General features: G+C 41.7%; 1 protein-coding gene across 1 annotated transcript in view; it reads right to left on the bottom strand.

The window, feature by feature from the left end:
- TARS3 (threonyl-tRNA synthetase 3) overlaps positions 1-25,450 on the bottom strand; it is a 72,350-nt gene extending 46,900 nt beyond the window's left edge. Inside the window, exons 1-4 of the mRNA XM_073226975.1 lie at positions 24,950-25,450; positions 23,896-23,961; positions 14,245-14,441; positions 7,627-7,750 (exon numbers count right to left, since the gene is read on the bottom strand). Coding sequence (XP_073083076.1) covers positions 7,627-7,750; positions 14,245-14,441; positions 23,896-23,961; positions 24,950-25,267 — 705 coding nt within the window. The 5' untranslated portion in view covers positions 25,268-25,450. The remainder of the gene's footprint in view (positions 1-7,626; positions 7,751-14,244; positions 14,442-23,895; positions 23,962-24,949) is intronic.
- Between the last annotated feature and the right edge of the window lie 916 nt (positions 25,451-26,366).

The following is a 26,366-nucleotide window of genomic DNA, read 5'->3' as shown; positions in this document are numbered from 1 at the left end:
TCCGGAGGGAGATCACAGATGTCAGGAAGGAGATCACAGAAGTGAAACAATCCCTGGAAGGATTTATAAGCAGAATGGATAAGATGCAAGAGGCCATTGAAGGAATAGAAACCAGAGAACAGGAACATATAGAAGCTGACATAGAGAGAGATAAAAGGATCTCCAGGAATGAAACAACACTAAGAGAACTATGTGACCAATCCAAAAGGAATAATATTCATATTATAGGGGTACCAGAAGAAGAAGAAAGAAGAAAAGGGATAGAAAGTCTCTTTGAAGAAATAATTGCTGAAAACTTCCCCAAACTGGGGGAGGAAATAATTGAACAGACTACGGAATTACACAGAACCCCCAACAGAAAGGATCCAAGGAGGACAACACCAAGACACATAATAATTAAAATGGCAAGGATCAAGGACAAGGAAAGAGTTTTAAAGGCAGCTAGAGAGAAAAAGGTCACCTATAAAGGAAAACCCATCAGGCTAACATCAGACTTCTCGACAGAAACCCTACAGGCCAGAAGAGAATGGCATGATATATTTAATGCAATGAAACAGAAGGGCCTTGAACCAAGGATACTGTATCCAGCACAACTATCATTTAAATATGATGGCGGGATTAAACAATTCCCAGACAAGCAAAAGCTGAGGGAATTTGCTTCCCACAAACCACCTCTACAGAGTATCCTACAGGGACTGCTCTAGATGGGAGCACTCCTAAAAAGAGCACAGAACAAAACACACAACATATGAAGAATGGAGGAGGAGGAATAAGAAGGGAGAGAAGAAAAGAATCTCCAGACAGTGTATATAACACCTCAATAGCGAGCTAAGTTAGGCAGTAAGATACTAAAGAAGCTAACCTTGAACCTTTGGTAACCACGAATCTAAAGCCTGCAATGGCAATAAGTACATATCTCTCAATAGTCACCCTAAATGTAAATGGACTTAATGCACCAATCAAAAGACACAGAGTAATAGAATGGATAAAAAAGCAAGACCCATCTATATGCTGCTTACAAGAAACTCACCTTAAACCCAAAGACAAGTACAGACTAAAAGTCAAGGGATGGAAAAAAATATTTCAGGCAAACAACAGTGAAAAGAAAGCAGGGGTTGCAGTACTAGTATCAGACAAAATAGACTTCAAAACAAAGAAAGTAACAAGATATAAAGAAGGACACTACATGATAAAGGGCTCAGTCCAACAAGAGGATATAACCATTCTAAATATATATGCACCCAATACAGGAGCACCAGCATATGTGAAACAAATACTGACAGAACTAAAGAGGGAAATAGACTGCAATGCATTCATTTTAGGAGACGTCAACACACCACTCACCCCAAAGGATAGATCCACCGGGCAGAAAATAAGTAAGGACACACAGGCACTGAACAACACACTAGAACAGATGGACCTAATAGACATCTATAGAACTCTACATCCAAAAGCAACAGGATATACATTCTTCTCAAGTGCACATGGAACATTCTCCAGAATAGACCACATACTAGCTCACAAAAAGAGCCTCAGTAAATTCCAAAATATTGAAATTCTACCAACCAATTTTTCAGACCACAAAGGTATAAAACTAGAAATAAATTTTACAAAGAAAACAAAAAGGCTCACAAACACATGGAGGCTTAACAACATGCTTCTAAATAATCAATGGATCAATGAACAAATCAAAATAGAGATCAAGGAATATATAGAAACAAATGACAACAACAACACTAAGCCCCAACTTCTGTGGGACGCAGCGAAAGCAGTCTTAAGAGGAAAGTATATAGCAATCCAGGCACACTTGAAGAAGGAAGAACAATCCCAAATGAATAGTCTAACATCACGATTATCGAAACTGGAAAAAGAAGTACAAATGAGGCCTAAAGTCAGCAGAAGGAGGGACATAATAAAGATCAGAGAAGAAATAAACAAAATTGAGAAGAATAAAACAATAGCAAAAATCAACGAAACCAAGAGCTGGTTCTTTGAGAAAATAAACAAAATAGATAAGCCTCTAGCCCAACTTATTAAGAGAAAAAGAGAATCAACACAAATCAACATAATCAGAAGTGAGAATGGAAAAATCACAACAGACTCCACAGAAATACAAAGAATTATTAAAGACTACTATGAAAACCTATATGCCAACAAGCTGGAAAACCTAGAAGAAATGGACAACTTCCTAGAAAAATACAACCTCCAAAGACTGACCAAGGAAGAAACACAAAAGTTAAACAAACCAATTAAGAGCAAAGAAATTGAAACTGTAATCAAAAAACTACCCAAGAACAAAACCCCGGGGCCGGACAGATTTACCTCGGAATTTTATCAGACACACAGAGAAGACATAATACCCATTCTCCTTAAAGTGTTTCAAAAAATAGAAGAAGAGGGAATACTCCCAAACTCATTCTATGAAGCCAACATCACCCTAATACCAAAACCAGGCAAAGACCCCACCAAAAAAGAAAATTACAGACCAATATCCCTGATGAACGTAGATGCAAAAATACTCAATAAAATATTAGCAAACAGAATTCAACAGTATATCAAAAGGATCATACACCATGACCAAGTGGGGTTCATCCCAGGGATGCAAGGATGGTACAACATTCGAAAATCCATCAACATCATCCACCACATCAACAAAAAGAAAGACAAAAACCACATGATCACCTCCATAGATGCTGAAAAAGCATTTGACAAAATTCAACATCCATTCATGATAAAATCTCTCAGCAAAATGGGAACAGAGGACAAGTACCTCAACATAATAAAGGCCATATATGATAAACCCACAGCCAGCATTATACTCAACAGCGAGAAGCTGAAAGCATTTCCTCTGAGATCGGGAACAAGACAGGGATGCCCACTCTCCCCACTATTATTTAACATAGTACTGGAGGTCCTAGCCACGGAAATTAGACAAAACAAAGAAATACAAGGAATCCAGATTGGTAAAGAAGAAGTTAAACTGTCACTATCTGCAGATGATATGATACTGTACATAAAAAACCCTAAAGACTCCACTCCAAAACTACTAGAACTGATATCGGAATACAGCAAAGTTGCAAGATACAAAATTAACACACAGAAATCTGTAGCTTTCCTACACTAACAATGAACCAATAGAAAGAGAAATCAGGAAAACAATTCCATTCACCATTGCATCAAAAAGAATAAAATACCTAGGAATAAACCTAACGAAAGAAGTGAAAGACTTATACTCTGGAAACTACAAGTCACTCTTAAGAGAAATTAAAGGGGACACTAATAAATGGAAACTCATCCCATGCTCATGGCTAGGAAGAATTAATATCATCAAAATGGCCATCCTGCCCAAAGCAATATACAGATTTGATGCAATCCCTCTCAAATTACCAGCAACATTCTTCAATGAATTGGAACAAATAATTCAAAAATTCATATGGAAACACCAAAGACCCCGAATAGCCAAAGCAATCCTGAAAAAGAAGAATAAAGTAGGTGGTATCTCACTCCCCAACTGCAAGCTCTACTACAAAGCCGTAGTAATCAAGACAATTTGGTACTGGCACAAGAACAGAGCCACAGACCAGTGGAACAGATTAGAGACTCCAGAAATTAAACCAAACATATACAGTCTATTAATATTTGATAAAGGAGCCATGGACATACAATGGCAAAATGACAGTCTCTTCAACAGATGGTGCTGGCAAAACTGGACAGCTACATGGAGGAGAATGAAACTGGACCATTGTCTCACCCCATATACAAAGGTAAACTCAAAATGGATCAAAGACCTGAATGTAAGTCATGAAACCATTAAACTCTTGGAAAAAAACATAGGCAAAAACCTCTTAGACATAAACATGAGTGACCTCTTCTTGAACATATCTCCCCGGGCAAGGAAAACAACAGCAAAAATGAGCAAGTGGGACTACATTAAGCTGAAAAGCTTCTGTACAGCGAAAGACACCATCAAGAGAACAAAAAGGAACCCTACAGTATGGGAGAATATATTTGAAAATGACAGATCCGATAAAAGATTGATGTCCAGAATATATAAAGAGCTCACATGCCTCAACAAACAGAAAACAAATAACCCAATTAAAAAATGGGCAGAGGAACTAACAGACAGTTCTCTAAAAAAGAAATACAGATGGCCAAGAGACACATGAAAAGATGCTCCACATCGCTAATTATCAGAGAAATGCAAATTAAAACTACAATGAGGTATCACCTCACACCAGTAAGGATAGCTGCCATCCAAAAGACAAACAACAACAAATGTTGGCGAGGCTGTGGAGAAAGGGGAACCCTCCTACACTGCTGGTGGGAATGTAAATTAGTTCAACCATTGTGGAAAGCAGTATGGAGGTTCATCAAAATGCTCAAAACAGACCTACCATTTGACCCAGGAATTCCACTCCTAGGAATTTACCCTAAGAACACAGCAATCAAGTTTGAGAAAGACAGATGCACCCCTATGTTTATCGCAGCACTATTTACAATACCAAGAATTGGAAGCAACCTAAATGTCCATCGGTAGATGAATGGATAAAGAAGATGTGGTACATATACACAATGGAATACTACTCAGCCATAAGAAGTGGAAAAATCCAACCATTTGCAGCAACATGGATGGAGCTGGAGAGTATTATGCTCAGTGAAATAAGCCAAGCGGAGAAAGAGAAATACCAAATGAATTCACTCATCTGAGGAGTATAGGAACAAAGGAAAAACTGAAGGAACAAAACAGCAGCAGAATTACAGAACCCAAAAATGGACTAACAGGTACCAAAGGGAAAGGAACTGGGGAGGATGGGTGGGCAGGGAGGGATAAGTGGGGGAAAGAAGAAGGGGGGTATTAAGATTAGCATGCATGGGGGGGAGAAAGGGGAGGGTGGGCTGTACAACACAGAGAGGACAACATTTTGTTAAGCTGATGGACAGTAACCGTAATGTGGTTTTTAGGGGGGACCTGATATAGGGGAGAGCATAATAAACATAGTATTCTTCATGTAAGTGTAGATCAAACATTAAAAAAAAAAAAAAGAAAAGGGGGATTACTCCTTGATAGGATAAAACTATTGGTAAATCAAAGATCAATGCATGCTTTAAATATCCTTAATGTTGATCACTTAAAGGGTGTCAGATGATCAGCTATGGAGGTACTCTTTTCTGATAATACTCCTTTCTCTTAAAAAAAAAAAAAAAAGCAGTTCCTGTGTGCTGACCTCCAATGAGTTCTACACAGTGGTATAGAGGGCATGTCAAAGTGTGGGCAAAGGGTCTGTTTGTTTCTATGCAGAAGATCAAGGCCTAGCTTGGCTACCCAGAGAATGAACTAAGATATGATATGAGGAGAAGCTTCTGGCATCAGCACTCTCTGGAAGACTTGTGCCGGGGGATGATCATCAAAAAGCCTCCACAGGGATCCGGACGATGCTGCGGTTGTGGCTGCATCCAGCCCACCGTCTCCTGGACTTGCCATTAGAATGAGGAGGGAGATGTCTAGGCTGGCATGTGCATACAGTGAGACAGCGAATTTGACCGGATCTGTACTGTTGGAACTCAACCAGGAGTTGGGAGGGGTGCAAGTTGTGGCACCCCAAAATCTTATGACTATAGACTATCTACGGTTAAAAGAACATATGGGATGTGAACAGATCCCAGAAATGGGTTGCTTTAATTTGTCTGATTTCTCTCAGACTGTTCAAGTACAGTTGGACAATATCCATCATATCATAGACAAATTTTCACAAATGCCTAGGGTGCCTAAATGGTCTTCTTGGCTTCACTGGAGATGGATGGTAATTATAGATTTGCTTTGTTTATGTCACTGTATTCCTATTATGTTAATATGTGAGCGCAAGTTAGTTAGTAGTTTAAAACCTATACATGCTTAAGGTACTCTACAAGAAGATATGTCAAAGAAATAATCAATCCTCCCATGTTTTCTTCCATATGCTACCTCTATAGCTTTTCTTCTTCCTTCCTAATTACAACCCTTAAATAGAATTCATGCCTCATATCGAATTTACCGAGTATCATAATTCCTCCAGGTGGTAAAGATACCTCGAGACAAGTGCTGGGCATAGAAGCCACAGGGCATAAATGTGCAAAGAAGTAAAAAGCTAACCTTTGCAAACAATATGGCTTCTCTCTCACTTACCAACTTTACATTTCCCTGTATGGCCCCGGAAGATGACTGGTTAGCCAGAGACGGGTAAGATTCCTCAAGGGAGGAACAACCTAAGACAGGCACAGTCGCAGGGGGGCCATCAGGTGAGAAGTTGGGGATCAGCAGAGGTGAGGCTCAGAACCTCACCCCGCTTGTTTTGAGAGAAATCTTCTGCATCCGTGGATGTTTTGCTGCCCTTGTCTAGCTTGGATTAATACTTAGTCCATAGGCACACACCTGATCATCTACATTTGCCCTCTTACAGCACTAAACTATGTTTTCTACCTTTTTCTTGCATCTACCTACCACTTCAGCATTTTATTAAAAATAAAAATAATAATAATAATAAAGGGAGAAATGTGGGATCCACATATAAATCAAGTATAAAAATCAAACGAATATTCATATTTGACCTGATTGTTTGTACTTCATAATGCGTGATCAAAACCGAAAGTTTCTGTGATGAATGCCCTTGTACTATTCACCATGAAGAATTTATTCACTATGTAAGAATTCGTTCACCATGTAAGAACTTGTTCGTTATGCTTCAGAAGATTGGAGACTGACGAGAATTAGGCTTGAGATGGATTAATGATTGTGCATTGAGCACTGACCCCCCTATACAGAATTTTATTGTTGTTAACAACCATCTGATCAATAAATATGAGAGATGCCCTCTCAAAAAAAAAAAAAAAGTTTTCCAACTATTTGAAAAATGCATCCAATCCTTATTTTAAAATTTTAGATGGAGTAACTACATGCTTAAATAAATGATTTCTTCTTGCTGAAAAAAAAAATCATTCTTTCTGCACCAATTAAAATGTGATTTTATGAATATTGTACCATTTAGCTATTTCATGGCAGTATTTTGTGCATTTTTAAAATAAATTACCTTATGGTTTTTACAGTTTAGAGTAATAAACCAAGGAATTTAGCATAAGCTTCAAAATTATTGTAACCTAAGCTAATCATAGGTTATTGTTTATGCAGATAATGGACCACTTGCAGGGAGCCAGCAAAGTTAAGGCAGCATTGTAGACCAGAGGCCTAAATGAAAATGTGGTATCTATTTCTGAGACTATTACATTAGTAAATATTTAAAGGGCACTTGAGTTTTGATAACTTTTTCAAATTCTCCTACACATATTAAATCATAAAGTAGACCCATTTTGAAGAGTCTAATAAAAATTCATTTCAAATGTACACTGGTTTAATAATTAAAGCAGCCTAACTTAAGGAAACAACTCCTCTGAGAATAAATATGGGCTACTTGAAAAACTGATATATATTTGTAAACAGGTACACCATAAAAACTCATTAGATACCTACTAAGCAACACTACACAAAATTTAAATCTTAGGTCACAAAACACATCACTTTGACTTCAATATGTGGCTTTGTACATAATGTAGTTTACATCATAAACACCCACAGTTTGGTTTTTAAATACTTACAGCTTGAGCTTCCTCATTATCAAACATAAGCAGCTCTAGGGTGGAGTCCCCTTCCAATGGACGGTCCAAGTCCCATAATTCACCATTTACTTTGGCAACTACTGTGTTTTCAGCCAGTTCTTGACTAGTAAGAGAAAAGTCACTTGGGAGTTATCCTTATCACCTGCTACAATGATTCATTAAAACAAGAGTAAAATAATTACCAGGGCTTTTTTAATGGAAAGAGCATACAAATGTAAACTAACAGAACATATGTTTTTCATCTGTAACATTTATTTTAAGTACAAAAGTAATATATGTTCACTGTAAAAAACTGAAACTTCAGAACGAAACACAAATAAAATAAAAATCACATGCACACCCCAGTACCCTGAAATAACTAATAATATTTTGATACATGTCTTTCCAGTCTTTTTTGTACATCCACCTCTCCTTCACACATACACACATACCTCACTTTTTTAAAAACACAGTTGCCAACAGTTTATAGTCTGCTTTTTCAAGGTCATGCCATCAGACAGACTTCCAAAACAGTCCAGAAGTATCCTATTCATTAAGGAAGCCTCCACTCCTGCACACTCCGGTTACCTGCACGTCCTGCTATCACAACAGACTGCACGCACACATCCAGACACTCTGTGTCTTCGGCGACTGTTTCCTGGGAGTGAGTCCTTGGAAGTGGGATTGCTAGATCAAAGTGCACGTGCCTGTGAAAGCGTTCTGATCAGCAGTGTTGGGTGTACCACTTCCACACTCCCTGATTTTTTTAATCTTTTGCCAATGTGATGTTGGAAATTGTTGTTTTCATTTTACTTATTTGATTACTAATTTTCATAAATATTTACTGACATTTTCACTTTTATGAACTGCCTATGCCATTTGCCTATCTTCTATGGGGGTGCTGATGTTTTTCTTCAGGGTGTATGTGTGTGTCTCTTTTAGAGAACACTTATTCCTTAAAAATGATTGACAAAAGAAACACTTTTCAAGAAGAAAACTGGAAAGCATAAAAAAGGACAAGGAAAACAAACTGCCCTCAATCCTACCACCCAGAAATTACTGTTAACATTTTGCTGTATATCCTTCCCTTGATAAATGTATATACATCGATATAAAAATTTTCATAGTATCACTCTATACATGTTATTTGGTATCCTATGTTTTGAACTTGACAATAAATCACAGCATCTCCCTAACAGTACACAGACTTGTGAAACATGTGATTTCATGGCCACAGCAGAACCAAGACTTGCTTAATGAACCTACTTTGCTGGATATTTTGGTTATTTCTTTGTGGTTTTTGTGTTTTGTCTTGTTGTGGCATGCTACAATGAACATTCTTGAACGTGTATCTTAGTTCCGAATTATTTTCTCAGAAAAAGTTCTAGAAGTAAAACTGCTGTCAAGGAAATTACTTTCAATGATTTTTGGTGGAATATTACAAATTTTCCTACCAGGAAAGCTGCAAAAATACCTTTTCTTGTGCTCTCATAATGTTAGGTACAATGAAATTATGTTGGCTTTACAATATAACATGTTTTAGTTTGCATTTCTGTGAGTAACTGAAACATGTGGTTAAGATATCCCACTCTGGTGTCAGGCCAACCTGGGTTTCAACAATGGACAATTTAATCAGCTTCTCTAAGCCTCGGTTTTCTCATCTGTAACATGGGAATAATAGGACCCTCTTCATACATTTATTTTAAGAACTAAATAATGCATACTCATACTAACTTAAATGTTATATTCCTTTTAACTGGCTGTGACACACTGCCAAGGGTTCCTAAATCATTCTGTTTCTTCTTTGCTATGTTCCCCAGCCTTCCTTGTAGCTGGATCTGGCCATGTGACTAAGTTGGGAGGCAATGGATACAAGGAGAAGTGGTGTGTAGCACTTCTGTATCTCAGCCTTAAGAAAATGGAGTGTTCCCCTCCACCATCCCCCTGCCTTCTATGGACTACAGCACACATGTGCTGCTTCCTTGGGATGATGGAGAGAAGGGCCACACTGCACTGGACGGCCCAGCAACCAAACTGAGGTCCCTGAATGACTGTGTGGAGAAGTGCTGCCCTGCAGCCTGAGCCCCACACCCCAGACTGCCCTGTGAAAGACAGACTTGGATCACGCCTTAGCCAGTGAGTTTTCTAGGCTCTCTCTGTTGCAGCAGTTTGGCCTAGATCTTAACTAATACACAAGTAAGGACCTGAAGTAACAAAAACAAAACGTTGAGGCATTGGTTAAGCAGACAGGCAGTGGGTTACAAGAAAAGAGGTAAGAGTAGGTGGAAAGCCAATAACCCTTGTTTCCTGTTACAGCATAAGAAAATATTCTACAAAACTTACAAACTAATGTGCTTACAGTGCCTGTAGCACATAAGAAAGCAGTTACGAAAAGGTAGCATGTTAGTAAACACTGGCTAACTCTTGCAGTTTTTACAAAATACCATCAGAACAAGATAGGCTCATGTGGGAACTGTCCAGTTTACAAGCAGATGTGAAAGGCATAAGGCGGCTCTGTCTGTGGTCTGCAATCCAAACTAAGGGTAAAGCAATGTGAGGCTGTGCAAGACTGGAAAAACAATCTTCTGTCCCCAACAGCAGGAAGGACAGGCACTGACAGTCCTTCGCAAGGGCCGCACATAAAAACAAACTATAGGGGACAGTCTAACCATGAAGATTGGAGTAAGGGTGCTACCCTCCCACCGCCTGTTGTTTCTCATCACCTCTGCTCACTAAACTGAGGGAGAGAGGATGAACCTAGTACAAAAGCCAGGGAACAAAAGGGTGAGCAGTCTCTGGCTAGAAGAATTCTTTAAGTGAGAGTACCATGGAACTGATGAGAAGCAAACAGAGCAGATGCCTACTACAGCTACAGCTTGAGGGAATTTTATTTCCAAATATGCTACCAGCCCAGCTTGCAAATATCTGCGACTGACTGATCTTGAAAGGATCCCTTGGCCCCCAAATGTACACCGGCAGAAACAGGGCTGTGCGTACAGGCTCCGAGAAGATAAATGGCCACACACTTCCAGTGTGGCAAATGAGGGTGATGGACACCCATGAACCTCTCAAAGAGCAAAATCAGGGCCCGTGGAGGACTGTAAGAGGTCAAGAGGGCCCCCGAGACAACACAGGGTGGCCAGATGGACTGACCCCCACACTGACCACTGCCAGGCTGTGGGCCTCACGGTGGCTGCCAGCAGGACCTGACGGCCTCTGTACTCTGTCTGCCATGTTGCTCCTTCTTCTTTTCCACTTTGTGATGGTCTTGTGTTTTTATTCCACCACTGTGCGTGTACGTGTGGCGTGGGCAGCCTGTCTTCTAGTTTATTTGTTGCTGGAATGAAAGGAGGTGTTCTGGTGGGAGTGTTTAGCGTATCACTTGGCAATCCCACTTCCAGCCGACAGGAACTGGAGTTGTCTTACTTGGGGAGGGAGTGTGAGAGATGATAAGAAAAGGTTGCTCGCAGATATCTGGATGAGAGGGGCATACTGTGGCAGACATCCCCTACACTATTTTCTCTCTCTCTTCCATGGTGAGAATGTTTGAGCTGGACATGTGGCTGGCCAGCAGGCACTACATTTCTATTCTCTCCTATAGCTAGGGATGGCTATGTGACTAAATGTGAGCTCATAGGATATACGTGGAAATTAAGGTGTGCTTCTATGTGGTCTTGGCCTCAAAGCACCATTGTTCTTCAGCTGGCTCTTCCCCCTGCCTGCAGGGAGGTCCACGGATGGGACCCAGCTTCCAACCCTAGACATGAACAAACGCTACCTAGCAGATGGCAGATCAATGAGATGGAAGGAACCTGGGTCCATACATGAACAGAGATGTCCACCAGTCTAGACTGATCATCTCTACACTGTTAGGTGAGAGAATGTGCTGTCTACCTAATTTAAGCTATTGTCTTTGGGGATCTCTTGTGGCTTCAGTTTTGCCTAATTCGGTGGTTCTTAAACTTATTCTTGCATCAGAAGCCCCTGGGGGCTCATAAAATCACCAGATTGCTAATTGATTCAAGAGGTCTGGGATGGGGCCCACGAATTTGCTTTTCGAACAAGTTGTCAGGATTTACTGCTGTCGGTTTGGGGACCACCTTTTGAGAACTACCCTTTTATGAACTACTATGAACCATCCTACACCCATTTTTTCTACTGGGATATTTTCTTAGGATAAATGGCTATGTATAGGATTACTGGATCCAAGACTTAGAGTTTACACATTCTAAGGCTTTAAAATCTTGAAAGAGATTACACCTCTTCATCCTCCCTCCAGCAGTGCCTTTTCTCCAAAATTATATCAATATTAACTATTATTCGTAAATCTTTGGTACATCAATAATTATTTTTACTTGCATTTCTAAGATTATCATTTCATCTGTTGAAGTTTTCATCTTTTTCCTATTAATCTGAAAGACAGTTGGAGAGCAATCATTTGTTTCATATACTTTTTTCACATCTGCCATTACTTTTTATGTGTCATTTTTACACACAGCCATTTTTCCTATGCGTTTAATTTTTGTAGATTGAATCTGTCCATCTTTCCCTAACGATTTCTACCTTACATGCTATGCTTAGAAAAGTCTATGCTCCCCCAGAGCATAAATAATAATCTGTGCAATCAACTCTCAAGTTAACCAAGGAAGTATACAATGTAAAGCTTTTTTTTCTAACTTTTTTTTTTATACCCAGCCACCTCACTGGACCCCTTATTCTAATAATTTTTAAGTTAACACTGTTCTCTAATTCACTTTTTTAGTTTCCTCTTTAATTGTCCTTTTTCTAACTGTCTGAGTTGAATTCTTAGTCTGTTTCTTTTCATTCTTTCTTATTCGATAATAAAAGCCTTCAACACTACGAATCTGTTTCTGATCACCACTTGGGATATATTCCCCAGATTCTCAAATGGATTCTCCTCAGTAGAAGTATTTTTCTAAGAGTTATGTGCTTGTTTTAATTTAGTCTTGCCCAAGTTACTTTTAAGACTTTCTAAAAAAATTTTCTAGTTTTATTTTGCTCTGTCTTGTGATTTAATCTGTCTACTAAGTTCATAACTGACTTTACCCACAGAAGGTGAACTGTATGTTTCTGCGTTTTATTAATATTCGGAGAAGCTGGAAGCCTGACCACAGGTGCCAAGAGAGAAGGCCGTATCTCCCCCTAGAGACCAGAAACTCGGGAGCAGCCATCAACTATATGTAACTCAGACATCTTAACTTTTGCCTATTTGATCTGTCAAAACTGCAAAAGGCAGGTTAAAGGCTACCACTCCTGAGTTTCTGTAATTTTGTATTTCTAATTTGATGCTATGCTATTTAATTCATAAAGGTTCGTGACAAATAATCGGTGTGGATTATATCGTTCATCTATTTTGAAAATAAGCCTTAGACCCACTTGATGATATCGGCCCTGAATTCTGCTGTCTGACAGTAATACCATGACCACTGCTTTCTTATCAGGTGTGCCTGACAGAGCTTCGCTCGTCGTTTAGTTTTGGACAGTTTTACTTTTTAGACATTCCTGCAACCCCTCTATCACTGAACTTGAGGGCGGTTTTTAAGATGGTACCCTGTGGAAACATATAAGCATACAATGAAAACATGTTCTGTGATCAAATAACTTTGCTCCCCAAGCATGAGTAGGTTTCCTCAGCAAACTTCTTAGTCTTCCAATATGCTAACATGCAAACTGACTCTCCATAAGGAAACAAGCTTATTTCAGCCTCAAAGCCCAATTTTTCCTAGCACATCTATTCATCTCTCCTGAAACAGGGGAACAGGTTGGGAGGGGCTTCAGGGTGCATGATAAAATAGGATGAAAAATAAATACAATCCTAACTATAGTTTTCAAAGGAAATCTGAGGCTGAATTGTTGAAAAAATTTGCTTTTTAAACAGTAAGTTTATTTACATGGCAGTTTTGACCTATAGCATCCACAGAATTGTATTTATGCTAGGAATTAACATTAGTCAAAACAGCCTAACTTCACTAATCAATCTAATTTCTATGAAGGTCAAAGTATACTTATTCCAGGGCCAATTCCAGCTTTAACACATACATATTCAATCTATAATTAGTAAATCTTTTTGTACATTTCTAGAGATGCCTTAATTTTCAGAGTATTTCTCACACATAGTATTTCACTTAATCTTTACATCAGTAGGTAAATGGGAAAAGTATTATTTCCACTGAAGATGTAAGAAAACAGCTCAGAAAGCCTTCCTAAAGGAACTGTCTAAATTGGTTCAAATACCTACCCTTGGTTATTTACTGGTAGACCAATGACTTGGAGCCAAGTCCAGCAAAAGACCTACAAAATCTCATGGAACTATCTTGACGATGAAAAAAGTCAATGTAACGTGGCCTGTCAAGGATTATACAGTGTTCTCTACTATGTAATTTCATTAGAACTTTAAAATTTGAACCCTTTAAACAGGAAGATACTGTGTTCTGATATTCAATTACTTACTTAAATGGCCTCTTTAGAAGGGAAAAATTACATTTTATTCATTCATCTGAGTAAGAAAAAAATATTTCAGCAGTACCAAAGAACACATTTTCACCAAGCTCTAGAGCAATATTTAATACTGAGTATCTTCTCCAAAGTACGGTTTACCTAATTTCAGCAGCCACTTGATAAGGTGTTGTTTTCCAAACTTCCCCTTCCACTGTTTTCCCATCAGCCACTCTTACTGTGATCACATTGCCTGTATTTCCTTTTTTTTTATAAAAGGCAAGTAAGGGCTGATGGTCTTCCTTTAATATTTCAAAAAGCTTCAATCTTTCCTTCATGAAGTGTGGTTGATCTTTTGCCTGAAAATCATTGGAATATGGTAAAGTTAACACACCCCACCCACTTTTCTGTTTGACTCTAGTAAGTTGTAGCCCCTTCTCAGCATGTCATAGTTCATTTCCAGCTCTCACCTCTAACACTCATCATTTCTCACCTCCCGAGGACTTCTCTCCATTTAACTCTTTAGCTCTCAGGGTCCAGGTGAAAGCCCTCCTCTTCTAACTAGGACACCCACTGGCATCTCCCCTTTACACGTTTCACACACATGTACGCAGAGTCACACAATCCAGCACTTATTTAGATACCATCTTACTTTGTTCTCTATTTGTTTCTCCTGTTTGTCTGAATTCCTCAACCACACTGATCCCTTTGAAGCCAGCTATTGCTCCTTTGCTCCTATCAAATGTTGATGCTCGCTTGATACATACTCTCTGGTTGTTTTAACGAAAAACAAAGTAGCTAGCTTCCTTAACATGAAAGAGCTCTGCTATCTCAACTCAATTAGACTAAGGAGCATTTTAAATACAGCTGTACTGCTAGCTCATATTAAGTGAAGGTATCTTGTATCTAAGGCTTGTAAAGTTTTAAATATACTACTGTGGCCCAAATTGTAATTCAATTAGTAATTATTTTTAATTAAAAATCCTGGGCAATTAGAGGTCGGGGAGCCAAGATGGCGGCGTGAGTAGAGCAGTGGAAATCTCCTCCCAAAAACACATAGAGCTATGAAAATATAACAAAGAAAAATCTTCCTAAAATAGAGACCACAGGACACAGGACAACATCCAGACCACATCCACACCTGCAAGAACCCAGCGCCTTGTGAAGGGGGTAAGATACAAGCCCCAGCCCGGCGGGACCCGAGCGCCCCTCCCCCCGGCTCCCGGCGGGTGGAGAGAAACCGGAGCAGTTTTTTTTTTTTGGCGAGCGCTTTTTGGAAGCCTTAGAGGGACGGGCCCCCGTTGCTGGGGAGGCAGGGTGGCGGGACCGGTGAGGAGGTGCCTGGGAACAGCGCCGGAGGACAAAGAATATCCCGCGTTTCTCCCTGCGAGACCTGGGGGCGGGTGCCTGAGACCGGTGCCTGAGGACGGAGGAGGTCGCGCGTTTTTCCCCTTTTTTTTTTTTCTCTTTATGGCAAGCGCTTTTTGGAAGCCTTGAAGGGACGGGGACCCCAGTGCTAGGGAGGCACGGTGGCGGGACTGGTGAGCGGGTGGCTGGGACCGGCGCCTGAGGACAAAGAATATCCCCCGTTTTTCCCTGCGGGACCGGTGGGCGGGTGCCTGAGACCGGCACTTGAGGACAGAGGAAATCGCGCGTTTTTCCCCTTTTTTTTTTCTCTTTTCTGCGAGTGCTTTTTGGAAGCCTAAAAGGGACAGGGACCCCGGTGCTAGGGAGGCAGGGCGGCGGGACTGGTGAGCGGGTGCCTGGGACCGGCACCTGAGGACAAAGAATATCCCGCATTTTTCCCTGTGGGACCGGTGGGTGGGTGCCTGAGACCAGCACCTGAGGACGGAAGAAATCGCGCATTTTTCCCCTTTTTTTTCTCTCTTTTTGCCAAGTGCTTTTTGGAAGCCTTGAAGGGACAGGGACCCCGGTGCTAGGGAGGCAGGGCGGCAGGACTGGTGAGCGGGTGCGTGGGACCAGTGCCTGAGGACAAAGAATATTGAGCGTTCCTTCCCTGCGGGACCGGTGGGTGGGTGCTTTTTGGAAGCCTTGAAAGGACAGGGACCCTGGTGCTAGGGAGACAGGGCAGCAGGACCAGTGCGCGGGGGCCTGGGACCGGCACCTGAGGAAAAAAAAAAAAAAATCGCGTGTTTTTTCTTTTTTTTTTCCTTTCTGTTCCCTCTCTCATTGTTGCTGTTGTTGTTTTGGTTTGGAGAGTGCTTTTTGGAAATCTTAAAGGGGCAGGACAGGTCACTTAGACCAGAAGCAGGGAATCTGGGGATCTCTGGGCACTCTAACCCCCTGGGCAGCAGGGAGCACAGAGGCCCCTTACGGAGATAAATAGTCTCCTGGCTGCTCCCCCTCTAACGGGGCTCCACCATTTTGGAGGAACAGCCCCAGCCAGGCCAAGCCCACAGCAACAGTGGAGATAAACCCCAAAGCAACTGGGCAGGAAGCAGAAGCCCTGTCTGCGCACAGCTGCCCAGCACAAGCCACTAGAGGTCGCTATTCTCCCAGGAAAAGGCTACAAACCAACAAGAAGGGAAGCTCTTCCAGCGGTCACTTGTACCAGCTCTGCAGACTATCTCTATCACCATGAAAAGGCAAAACTACAGGCAGACAAAGATCACAGAGACAACACCTGAGAAGGAGACAGACCTAACTAGTCCTCCTGAAAAAGAATTCAAAATAAAAATCATGAACATGCTGACAGAGATGCAGAAAAAAATGCAAGAGCAATGGGATGAGATGCAGAGAAAAATGCAAGAGCAGTGGGATGAGATGCAGAGAAAAATGCAAGAGCAGTGGGATGAAGTCCGGAAGGAGATCACAGATGTCAGGAAAGAGATCACAGAAGTGAAACAATCCCTGGAAGGATTTATAAGCAGAATGGATAAGATGCAAGAGGCCATTGAAGGAATAGAAGCCAGAGAACAGGAACGTATAGAAGCTGACATAGAGAGAGATAAAAGGATCTCCAGGAATGAAACAACACTAAGAGAAATATGTGACCAATACAAAAGGAAAAACATTCGTATTATAGGGATACCAGAAGAGGAAGAAAGAGGAAAAGGGATAGAAAGGGTCTTTGAAGAAATAATTGCTGAAAACTTCCCCAAACTGGGGGAGGAAATAATCGAACAGACCATGGAATTATACAGAACCCCCAACAGAAAGGATCCAAGGAGGACAACACCAAGACACATAATAATTAAAATGGCAAGGATCAAGGACAAGGAAAGAGTTTTAAAGGCAGCTAGAGAGAAAAAGGTCACCTATAAAGGAAAACCAATCAGGCTAACATCAGACTTCTCAACAGAAACCCTACAGGCCAGAAGAGAATGGCATGATATACTTAATGCAATGAAACAGAAGGGCCTTGAACCAAGGATACTGTATCCAGCACGACTATCATTTAAATATGATGGTGGGATCAAACAATTCCCAGACAAGCAAAAGCTGAGGGAATTTGCTTCCCACAAACCACCTCTACAGGGCATCCTACAGGGACTGCTCTAGATGGGAGCACCCCTAAAAAGAGCACAGAACAAAACACACAACATATGAAGAAGGGAGGAGGAGGAATAAGAAGGGAGAGAAGAAAAGACTCTCCAGACAGTGTATATAACAGCTCAATAAGCGAGCTAAGTTAGGCAGTAAGATACTAAAGAAGCTAACCTTGAACCTTTGGTAACCACGAATCTAAAGCCTGCAATGGCAATAAGTACATATCTTTCAATAGTCACCCTAAATGTAAATGGACTTAATGCACCAATCAAAAGACATAGAGTAATAGAATGGATAAAAAAGCAAGACCCATCTATATGCTGCTTACAAGAAACTCACCTTAAACCCAAAGATAAGCATAGACTAAAAGTCAAGGGATGGAAAAACATATTTCAGGCAAACAACAGTGAGAAGAAAGCAGGGGTTGCAGTACTAATATCAGACAAAATAGACTTCAAAACAAAGAAAGTAACAAGAGATAAAGAAGGCCACTACATAATGATAAAGGGCTTAGTCCAACAAGAGGATATAACCATTCTAAATATATATGCACCCAATACAGGAGCACCAGCATATGTGAAGCAAATACTAACAGAACTAAAGAGGGAAATAGACTGCAATGCATTCATTGTAGGAGACTTCAACACACCACTCACCCCAAAGGATAGATCCACCGGGCAGAAAATAAGTAAAGACACACAGGCACTGAACAACACACTAGAACAGATGGACCTAATAGACATCTATAGAACTTTACATCCAAAAGCAACAGGATATACATTCTTCTCAAGTGCACATGGAACATTCTCTAGAATAGACCACATACTAGCTCACAAAAAGAGCCTCAGTAAATTCCACAATATTGAAATTCTACCAACCAATTTTTCAGACCACAAAGGTATGAAAGTAGAAATAAATTCTACAAAGAAAACAAAAAGGCTCACAAACACATGGAGGCTTAACAACATGCTACTAAATAATCAATGGATCAATGAACAAATCAAAATAGAGATCAAGGAATATATAGAAACAAATGACAACAACAACACTAAGCCCCAACTTCTGTGGGATGCAGCGAAAGCAGTCTTAAGAGGAAAGTATATAGCAATCCAGGCACACTTGAAGAAGGAAGAACAATCCCAAATGAATAGTCTAACATCACAATTATTAAAACTGGAAAAAGAAGAACAAATGAGGCCTAAAGTCAGCAGAAGGAGGGACATAATAAAGATCAGAGAAGAAATAAACAAAATTGAGAAGAATAAAACAATAGCAAAAATCAACGAAACCAAGAGCTGGTTCTTTGAGAAAATAAACAAAATAGATAAGCCTCTAGCCCAACTTATTAAGAGAAAAAGAGAGTCAACACAAATCAACATAATCAGAAATGAGAATGGAAAAATCACGACAGACTCCACAGAAATACAAAGAATTATTAAAGACTACTATGAAAACCTATATGCCAACAAGCTGGAAAACCTAGAAGAAATGGACAACTTCCTAGAAAAATACAACCTCCCAAGACTGACCAAGGAAGAAACACAAAAGTTAAACAAACCAATTACAAGCAAAGAAATTGAAACAGTAATCAAAAAACTACCCAAGAACAAAACCCCGGGGCCGGACGGATTTACCTCGGAATTTTATCAGACACACAGAGAAGACATAATACCCATTCTCCTTAAAGTGTTCCACAAAATAGAAGAAGAGGGAATACTCCCAAACTCATTCTATGAAGCCAACATCACCCTAATACCAAAACCAGGCAAAGACCCCACCAAAAAAGAAAATTACAGACCAATATCCCTGATGAACGTAGATGCAAAAATACTCAATAAAATATTAGCAAACAGAATTCAACAGTATATCAAAAGGATCATACACCATGACCAAGTGGGGTTCATCCCAGGGATGCAAGGATGGTACAACATTCGAAAATCCATCAACATCATCCACCACATCAACAAAAAGAAAGACAAAAACCACATGATCATCTCCATAGATGCTGAAAAAGCATTTGACAAAATTCAACATCCATTCATGATAAAAACTCTCAGCAAAATGGGAATAGAGGGCAAGTACCTCAACATAATAAAGGCCATATATGATAAACCCACAGCCAGCATTATACTGAACAGCGAGAAGCTGAAAGCATTTCCACTGAGATCGGGAACCAGACAGGGATGCCCACTCTCCCCACTGTTATTTAACATAGTACTGGAGGTCCTAGCCACGGCAATCAGACAAAACAAAGAAATACAAGGAATCCAGATTGGTAAAGAAGAAGTTAAACTGTCACTATTTGCAGATGATATGATACTGTACATAAAAAACCCTAAAGACTCCACTCCAAAACTACTAGAACTGATATCGGAATACAGCAAAGTTGCAGGATACAAAATCAACACACAGAAATCTGTAGCTTTCCTATACACTAACAACGAATCAATAGAAAGAGAAATCAGGAAAACAATTCCATTCACCATTGCATCAAAAAGAATAAAATACCTAGGAATAAACCTAACCAAGGAAGTGAAAGACTTATACTCTGAAAACTACAAGTCACTCTTAAGAGAAATTAAAGGGGACACTAATAAATGGAAACTCATCCCATGCTCATGGCTAGGAAGAATTAATATCGTCAAAATGGCCATCCTGCCAAAAGCAATATACAAATTTGACGCAATCCCTCTCAAATTACCAGCAACATTCTTCAATGAATTGGAACAAATAATTCAAAAATTCATATGGAAACACCAAAGACCCCGAATAGCCAAAGCAATCCTGAAAAAGAAGAATAAAGTAGGGGGGATCTCACTCCCCAACTTCAAGCTCTACTACAAAGCCATAGTAATCAAGACAATTTGGTACTGGCACAAGAACAGAGCCACAGACCAGTGGAACAGATTAGAGACCCCAGAAATTAACCCAAACATATATGGTCAATTAATATTTGATAAAGGAGCCATGGACATACAATGGCAAAATGACAGTCTCTTCAACAGATGGTGCTGGCAAAACTGGACAGCTACATGTAGGAGAATGAAACTGGACCATTGTCTAACCCCATATACAAAGGTAAACTCAAAATGGATCAAAGACCTGAATGTAAGTCACGAAACCATTAAACTCTTGAAAAAAAACATAGGCAAAAACCTCTTAGACATAAACATGAGTGATCTCTTCTTGAACATATCTCCCCGGGCAAGGAAAACAACAGCAAAAATGAGCAAGTGGGACTACATTAAGCTGAAAAGCTTCTGTACAGCGAAAGACACCATCAATAGAACAAAAAGGAACCCTACAGTATGGGAGAATATATTTGAAAATGACAGATCTGATAAAGGCTTGACGTCCAGAATATATAAAGAGCTCACACGCCTCAACAAACAAAAAACAAATAACCCAATTAAAAAATGGGCAGAGGAACTGAACAGACAGTTCTCCAAAAAAGAAATACAGATGGCCAAGAGACACATGAAAAGATGCTCCACATCGCTAATTATCAGAGAAATGCAAATTAAAACTACAATGAGGTATCACCTCACACCAGTAAGGATAGCTGCCATCCAAAAGACAAACAACAACAAATGTTGGCGAGGCTGTGGAGAAAGGGGAACCCTCCTACACTGCTGGTGGGAATGTAAATTAGTTCAACCATTGTGGAAAGCAGTATGGAGGTGCATCAAAATGCTCAAAACAGACCTACCATTTGACCCAGGAATTCCACTCCTAGGAATTTACCCTAAGAACGCAGCAATCAAGTTTGAGAAAGACAGATGCACTCCTATGTTTATCGCAGCACTATTTACAATAGCCAAGAATTGGAAGCAACCTAAATGTCCATCTGTAGATGAATGGATAAAGAAGATGTGGTACATATACACAATGGAATACTACTCAGCCATAAGAAGTGGAAAAATCCAACCATTTGCAGCAACATGGATGGAGCTGGAGAGTATTATGCTCAGTGAAATAAGCCAAGCGGAGAAAGAGAAATACCAAATGATTTCACTCATCTGAGGAGTATAGGAACAAAGGAAAAACTGAAGGAACAAAACAGCAGCAGAATTACAGAACCCAAAAATGGACTAACAGGTACCAAAGGGAAAGGAACTGGGGAGGATGGGTGGGCAGGGAGGGATAAGGGGGGGGAAGAAGAAGGGGGGTATTAAGATTAGCATGCATGGGGGGGAGGGAGAAAGGGGAGGGTGGGCTGCACAACACAGAGAGGACAAGTAGTGACTCTACAACATTTTGCTAAGCTGATGGACAGTAACCGTAATGTGGTTGTTAGGGGGGACCTGATATAGGGGAGAGCATAGTAAACATAGTATTCTTCAGGTAAGTGTAGATTAAAAATTTAAAAAAAAAAAAAAGAAAGAAAGAAAGAAAAGGGGGATTACTCCTTAACAGGATAAAACTATTGGTAAATCAAAGATCAACGCATGCTTTAAATATCCTTAATGTTGATCACTTAAAGGGTGTCAGATGATCAGCTATGGAGGTACTCTTTTCTGATAATATTCCTTTCTCTTAATTAAAAAAAAAAAAAAAAAAGCAGTTACTGTGTGCTGACCTCCAATGAGTTCTGCACAGTGGTATAGAGGGCATGTCAAAGTGTGGGCAAAGGGTCTGTTTGTTTCTACGCAGAAGATCAAGGCCTAGCTTGGATACCCAGAAAATGAACTAAGATACGATATGAGGAGGAGCTTCCGGCATCAGCACTCTCTGGAGGACTCGTGCCGGGGGATGATCATCAAAAAGCCTCCACAGGGATCCGGACGATGCTGCGGTTGTGGCTGCATCCAGCCCACCATCTCCTGGACTTGCCATGAGAAGGAGGAGGGAGATGTCTAGGCTGGCATGTGCATACAGTGAGACAACGAATTTGACCGGATCTGTACTGTTGGAACTCAACCAGGAGTTGGGAGGGGTGCAAGTTGTAGCACCCCAAAATCTCATGACTATAGACTATCTATGGTTAAAAGAACATATGGGATGTGAACAGATCCCAGAAATGGGCTGCTTTAATTTGTCTAATGGTTCAAGTACAGTTGGAAAATATCCATCATATCATAGATAAATTTTCACAAATGCCTAGGGTGCCTAAATGGTTTTCTTGGCTTCACTGGAGATGGCTGGTAATTATAGATTTGCTTTGTTTATGTCACCGTATTCCTATTATGTCAATATGTGTGTGCAAATTAGTTAGTAGTTTAAAACCTATACATACTTAAGGTACTCTACAAGAAGATATGTCAAAGAAATAATCAATCCTCCCAAGTTTCCTTCATATGCTACATCTATAGCTTTTCTTCTTCCTTCCTAATTACAAACTTTAAATAGAATTCGTGCCTCATATCGAATTTACCGAGTATCATAATTCCTCCAGGTGGTAAAGATACCTCGAGACAAGAGCTGGGCATAGAAGCCACAGGGCATAAATCTGCAAAGAAGTAAAAAGCTAACCTTTGCAAACAATATGGCTTCTCTCTCACTTACCAACTTTACATTTCCCTGTATGGCCCCGGAAGATGACTGGTTAGCCAGAGACGGGTAAGATTCCTCAAGGGAGGAACAACCTAAGACAGGCACAGTCGCAGGGGGGCCATCAGGTGAGAATTTGGGGATCAACAGAGGTGAGGCTCAGAACCTCACCCCCCCTGTTTTGAGAGAAATCTTCTGCATCCGTGGATGTTTTGCTGCCCTTGTCTAGCCTGGATTAATACTTAGTCCATAGGCACACACCTGATCATCTGATCATCTACATTTGCCTTCTTACAGCACTAAACTATGTTTTCTACCTTTATCTTGCATCTACCTACCACTTCAGCATTTTATTAAAAATAAAAATAATAATAATAATAGGAGAAATGTGGGATCAACATATAAATCAAGTACAAAAATCAAATGAATATTCATATTTGACCTGATGGTTTATAGGTCATATTGCATGATCAAAACCGAAAGTTTCTGTGATGACTGCCCTTGTACTGTTCACCATGTAAGAATTTATTCACTCTGTAAGAATTCGTTCACCATGTAAGAACTTGTTCGTTATGCTTCAGAAGATTGGAGACTGACGAGAATTAGGCTTGAGATGGATTAATGATTGTACATTGAGCATTGACCCCCCTATACTGAATTTTATTGTTGTTAACAACCATTTGATCAATAAATATGAGAGATGCCCTCTCAAAAAAAAAAAAAAAAAAAAAAAAAAAAAAATCCTGGGCAATTAACTACAGAAACATATTTTTGTTACAGGTAGTATTTTATATTGTTTCCATGACAACTTACATCACTGTCAGGCCCAATTTCCTCCTTCTTTTCAATGTCCTTTTCTTGGCTTTGAGCAGCAGGAGGCTGAAACATAAAGGTAAATTATAAACATCTCATGTCAATGATTAGAAAGAGCAACACATACGAAACCTGAGAAAGAAGAGAGACCTGCCAGCAGGCAGCAGGTGTCGCACATTGGAGGCTGGGCTCTCCTGACCACTGCGTACAACCTTCAGCGGGCAAAACTGTTTTCTGGGATTCCATCCTTACTGTCTGCACATTTTCACACACTCTTGCGAAGCATGTTTAATGTATTTTGCTTTTTAAAATAGTTTTCCCCTAAACTTTAAACAGTTTCGCTGGGAATGGCTGTATAGTTGCAGAGACTTTAAATGCACTATTTCATCAGGACGTCGGTGTGCCACAGTTACCCTTGGTAACGAACTGAAGACCACCCCACAGTCTAAGAAAAACTTCATAACTTAGAAAATGTATTATGTTACGGGAAGATGATTTGTCCTTCAATGAACCAAAATAAAATATTCTATCATTAAATAACAATGTTGGACAGAGGTCAAGGCAGACCACCACACCAGCGAACAGAAACCACCTGTCGTGAATAATTCAGAACCAGTAATTCATGAGAAAGAATGGAAGGGTTTATAAACGTAGCTGTTGGGTCTTCCTGCCCAAGTTAAAAATAGTGAGTTTTAAACACTCCAGCATGTTTTCCAAAGGAGACTGCTATTTCTCCTATTAAAGAAAATGCGTAGCAGCAATTTACTGGAAGAGCTGAGAAATTACACTACATCAGACAAGCGATTGCTGGAAACGCAGGGGTCTCAGGGCGTCCAGGCGCATCCCTGGCTCCCCAGCGAGCAGGACTCCGCGAGGGGCAGATGCTGCAGGGCCCTGGGCGCGGCGGGCACACCCCGCAGGCTCCGCCCGCTCCCGCCTCTGCTCCTCCCGGGTGGAGAACCGCTTCGTGAGCGCCGCCGCGACGCGGGGCACAGCCGGGGCTCTGGGAGGCGCCGCCCCGCATTCCCCGCAGAGAGTCCCGCCGCCCCGGTACCTGCGCGGAGGCAGCCGCGCGCCCTGCCCCCTCCTGCGCCGCCGCCGCCCGCGCCGCGCTCGGCAGCTCGGCCTGGTGGCTCAGCCCCTCGGCGAGGCACAGTCGCAGGCGGTACAGGTGGTGGCGCAGGTCGCGGTTCTCGGCCCGGAGCAGCGCCACCTCCCGCGTGAGGCGCGGCCCCTCGTCCGGGCCCCGGTCGGGCGCGTTCAGCTGCTCATCTCTTAGACGCTGGACCTCCGCCCACAGCCAGCGGATGTCCTCCTCCTGCCGCTCCAGGCGCGAAGCCACGGCCTCCGCTGCCAGCGCCTCGGCCGCCATGGCGCCCGCCTCCCTCAGGCCCGAGGTCGCGCGGCGTGGGAGAAGCAGGCGCGGCGCGGAGGACGGAGCTGCGGCGAGCACGCGAACAGCACCGGGAGGGGACGAGCGGGACGAGCTGCCGGGAGCCCCGCGTGCTGGAGAGCGAGGCGGGGCTGGGGGAAATACAGGCCGACGGGGCGGAGCTATGGGAGCGCGAGGGGCGGGGCCACGGGCTGAGGCGGGGCCTAGGGGCGGGGCGTGGGCAGGGCCGGGGGCACGGGGAGAGGCGGGGCCCCGGGGAGCGCTGGAGTGTGACTGTAGGGGGCGGAGTGGGGCCAAAAGAACTAGGGTACGGGGAGAGGCAGGGCGGGGCCGCGGGGGACTGCACGCCGCAGGCGAGGAGGCGGGGGGCGGGGCCGCGAAGACTGCCAGGAGGGGGGTGCCGACTGGGAGAGGCGGGGCTGTTGTTAAGGGCACCGCAGGGGCCTGGGGCGGGTCTGCCCAGGCCGGGCACGGGGCCGGGGTGGGTGTGCCCTGCGTGTGTACTCCAGGTGGCCAGGGCTTGTAGAGTTGTGTGGGTTCTGAATAGGCTCGCGGTGCCTGCAGGGCTATCAACATGTTACACCATTCTTTGGTTGAAAGGTGAAGCGTCCAAAACCTTGGGAAGGTTAACATCTCCCTCCCCAGCATGGCTCCTGTTTTCCCCTTCGTGAATTCTAGCAGTCACCATTCTTTCAACTGGCAGCTCGGTTTTGAAAAGAAGCCATTGAAAATCGACCTTGTATGGTCCTCATGCCAAAAGTGCACTGGCTGCTGGGCCAGGACCCCCAGAAGATCTCTACGAATATTTAAATCTGACCAGCAATGGCTAGCTTTGCTAAGGGTTAGAGCAAATACCACATACATCTTTGTATCCGTCATAACCACAGGCACGAACCTTCCTGTAGTAGGAACACAAGTTGACTTTTATTAACAATATTAGGGCTTAGAATGTGGCAAACACTGTTCTTAGCTCTTTACAGATATTAATTCCTTTAATACTTTTAACAAGATACTATTATAATATCCACTTATAGATGGATAAACTGAGGCACAGAGAGGCTAAATGACTTGACCAAGG

Source organism: Manis javanica, chromosome 18 (genome assembly GCF_040802235.1).
Source record: "Manis javanica isolate MJ-LG chromosome 18, MJ_LKY, whole genome shotgun sequence".
Classification (NCBI taxonomy): domain Eukaryota; kingdom Metazoa; phylum Chordata; class Mammalia; order Pholidota; family Manidae; genus Manis; species Manis javanica.
Note: the sequence above shows the minus strand (reverse complement) of the source record. Positions and strands in the feature narration are given on the sequence as shown.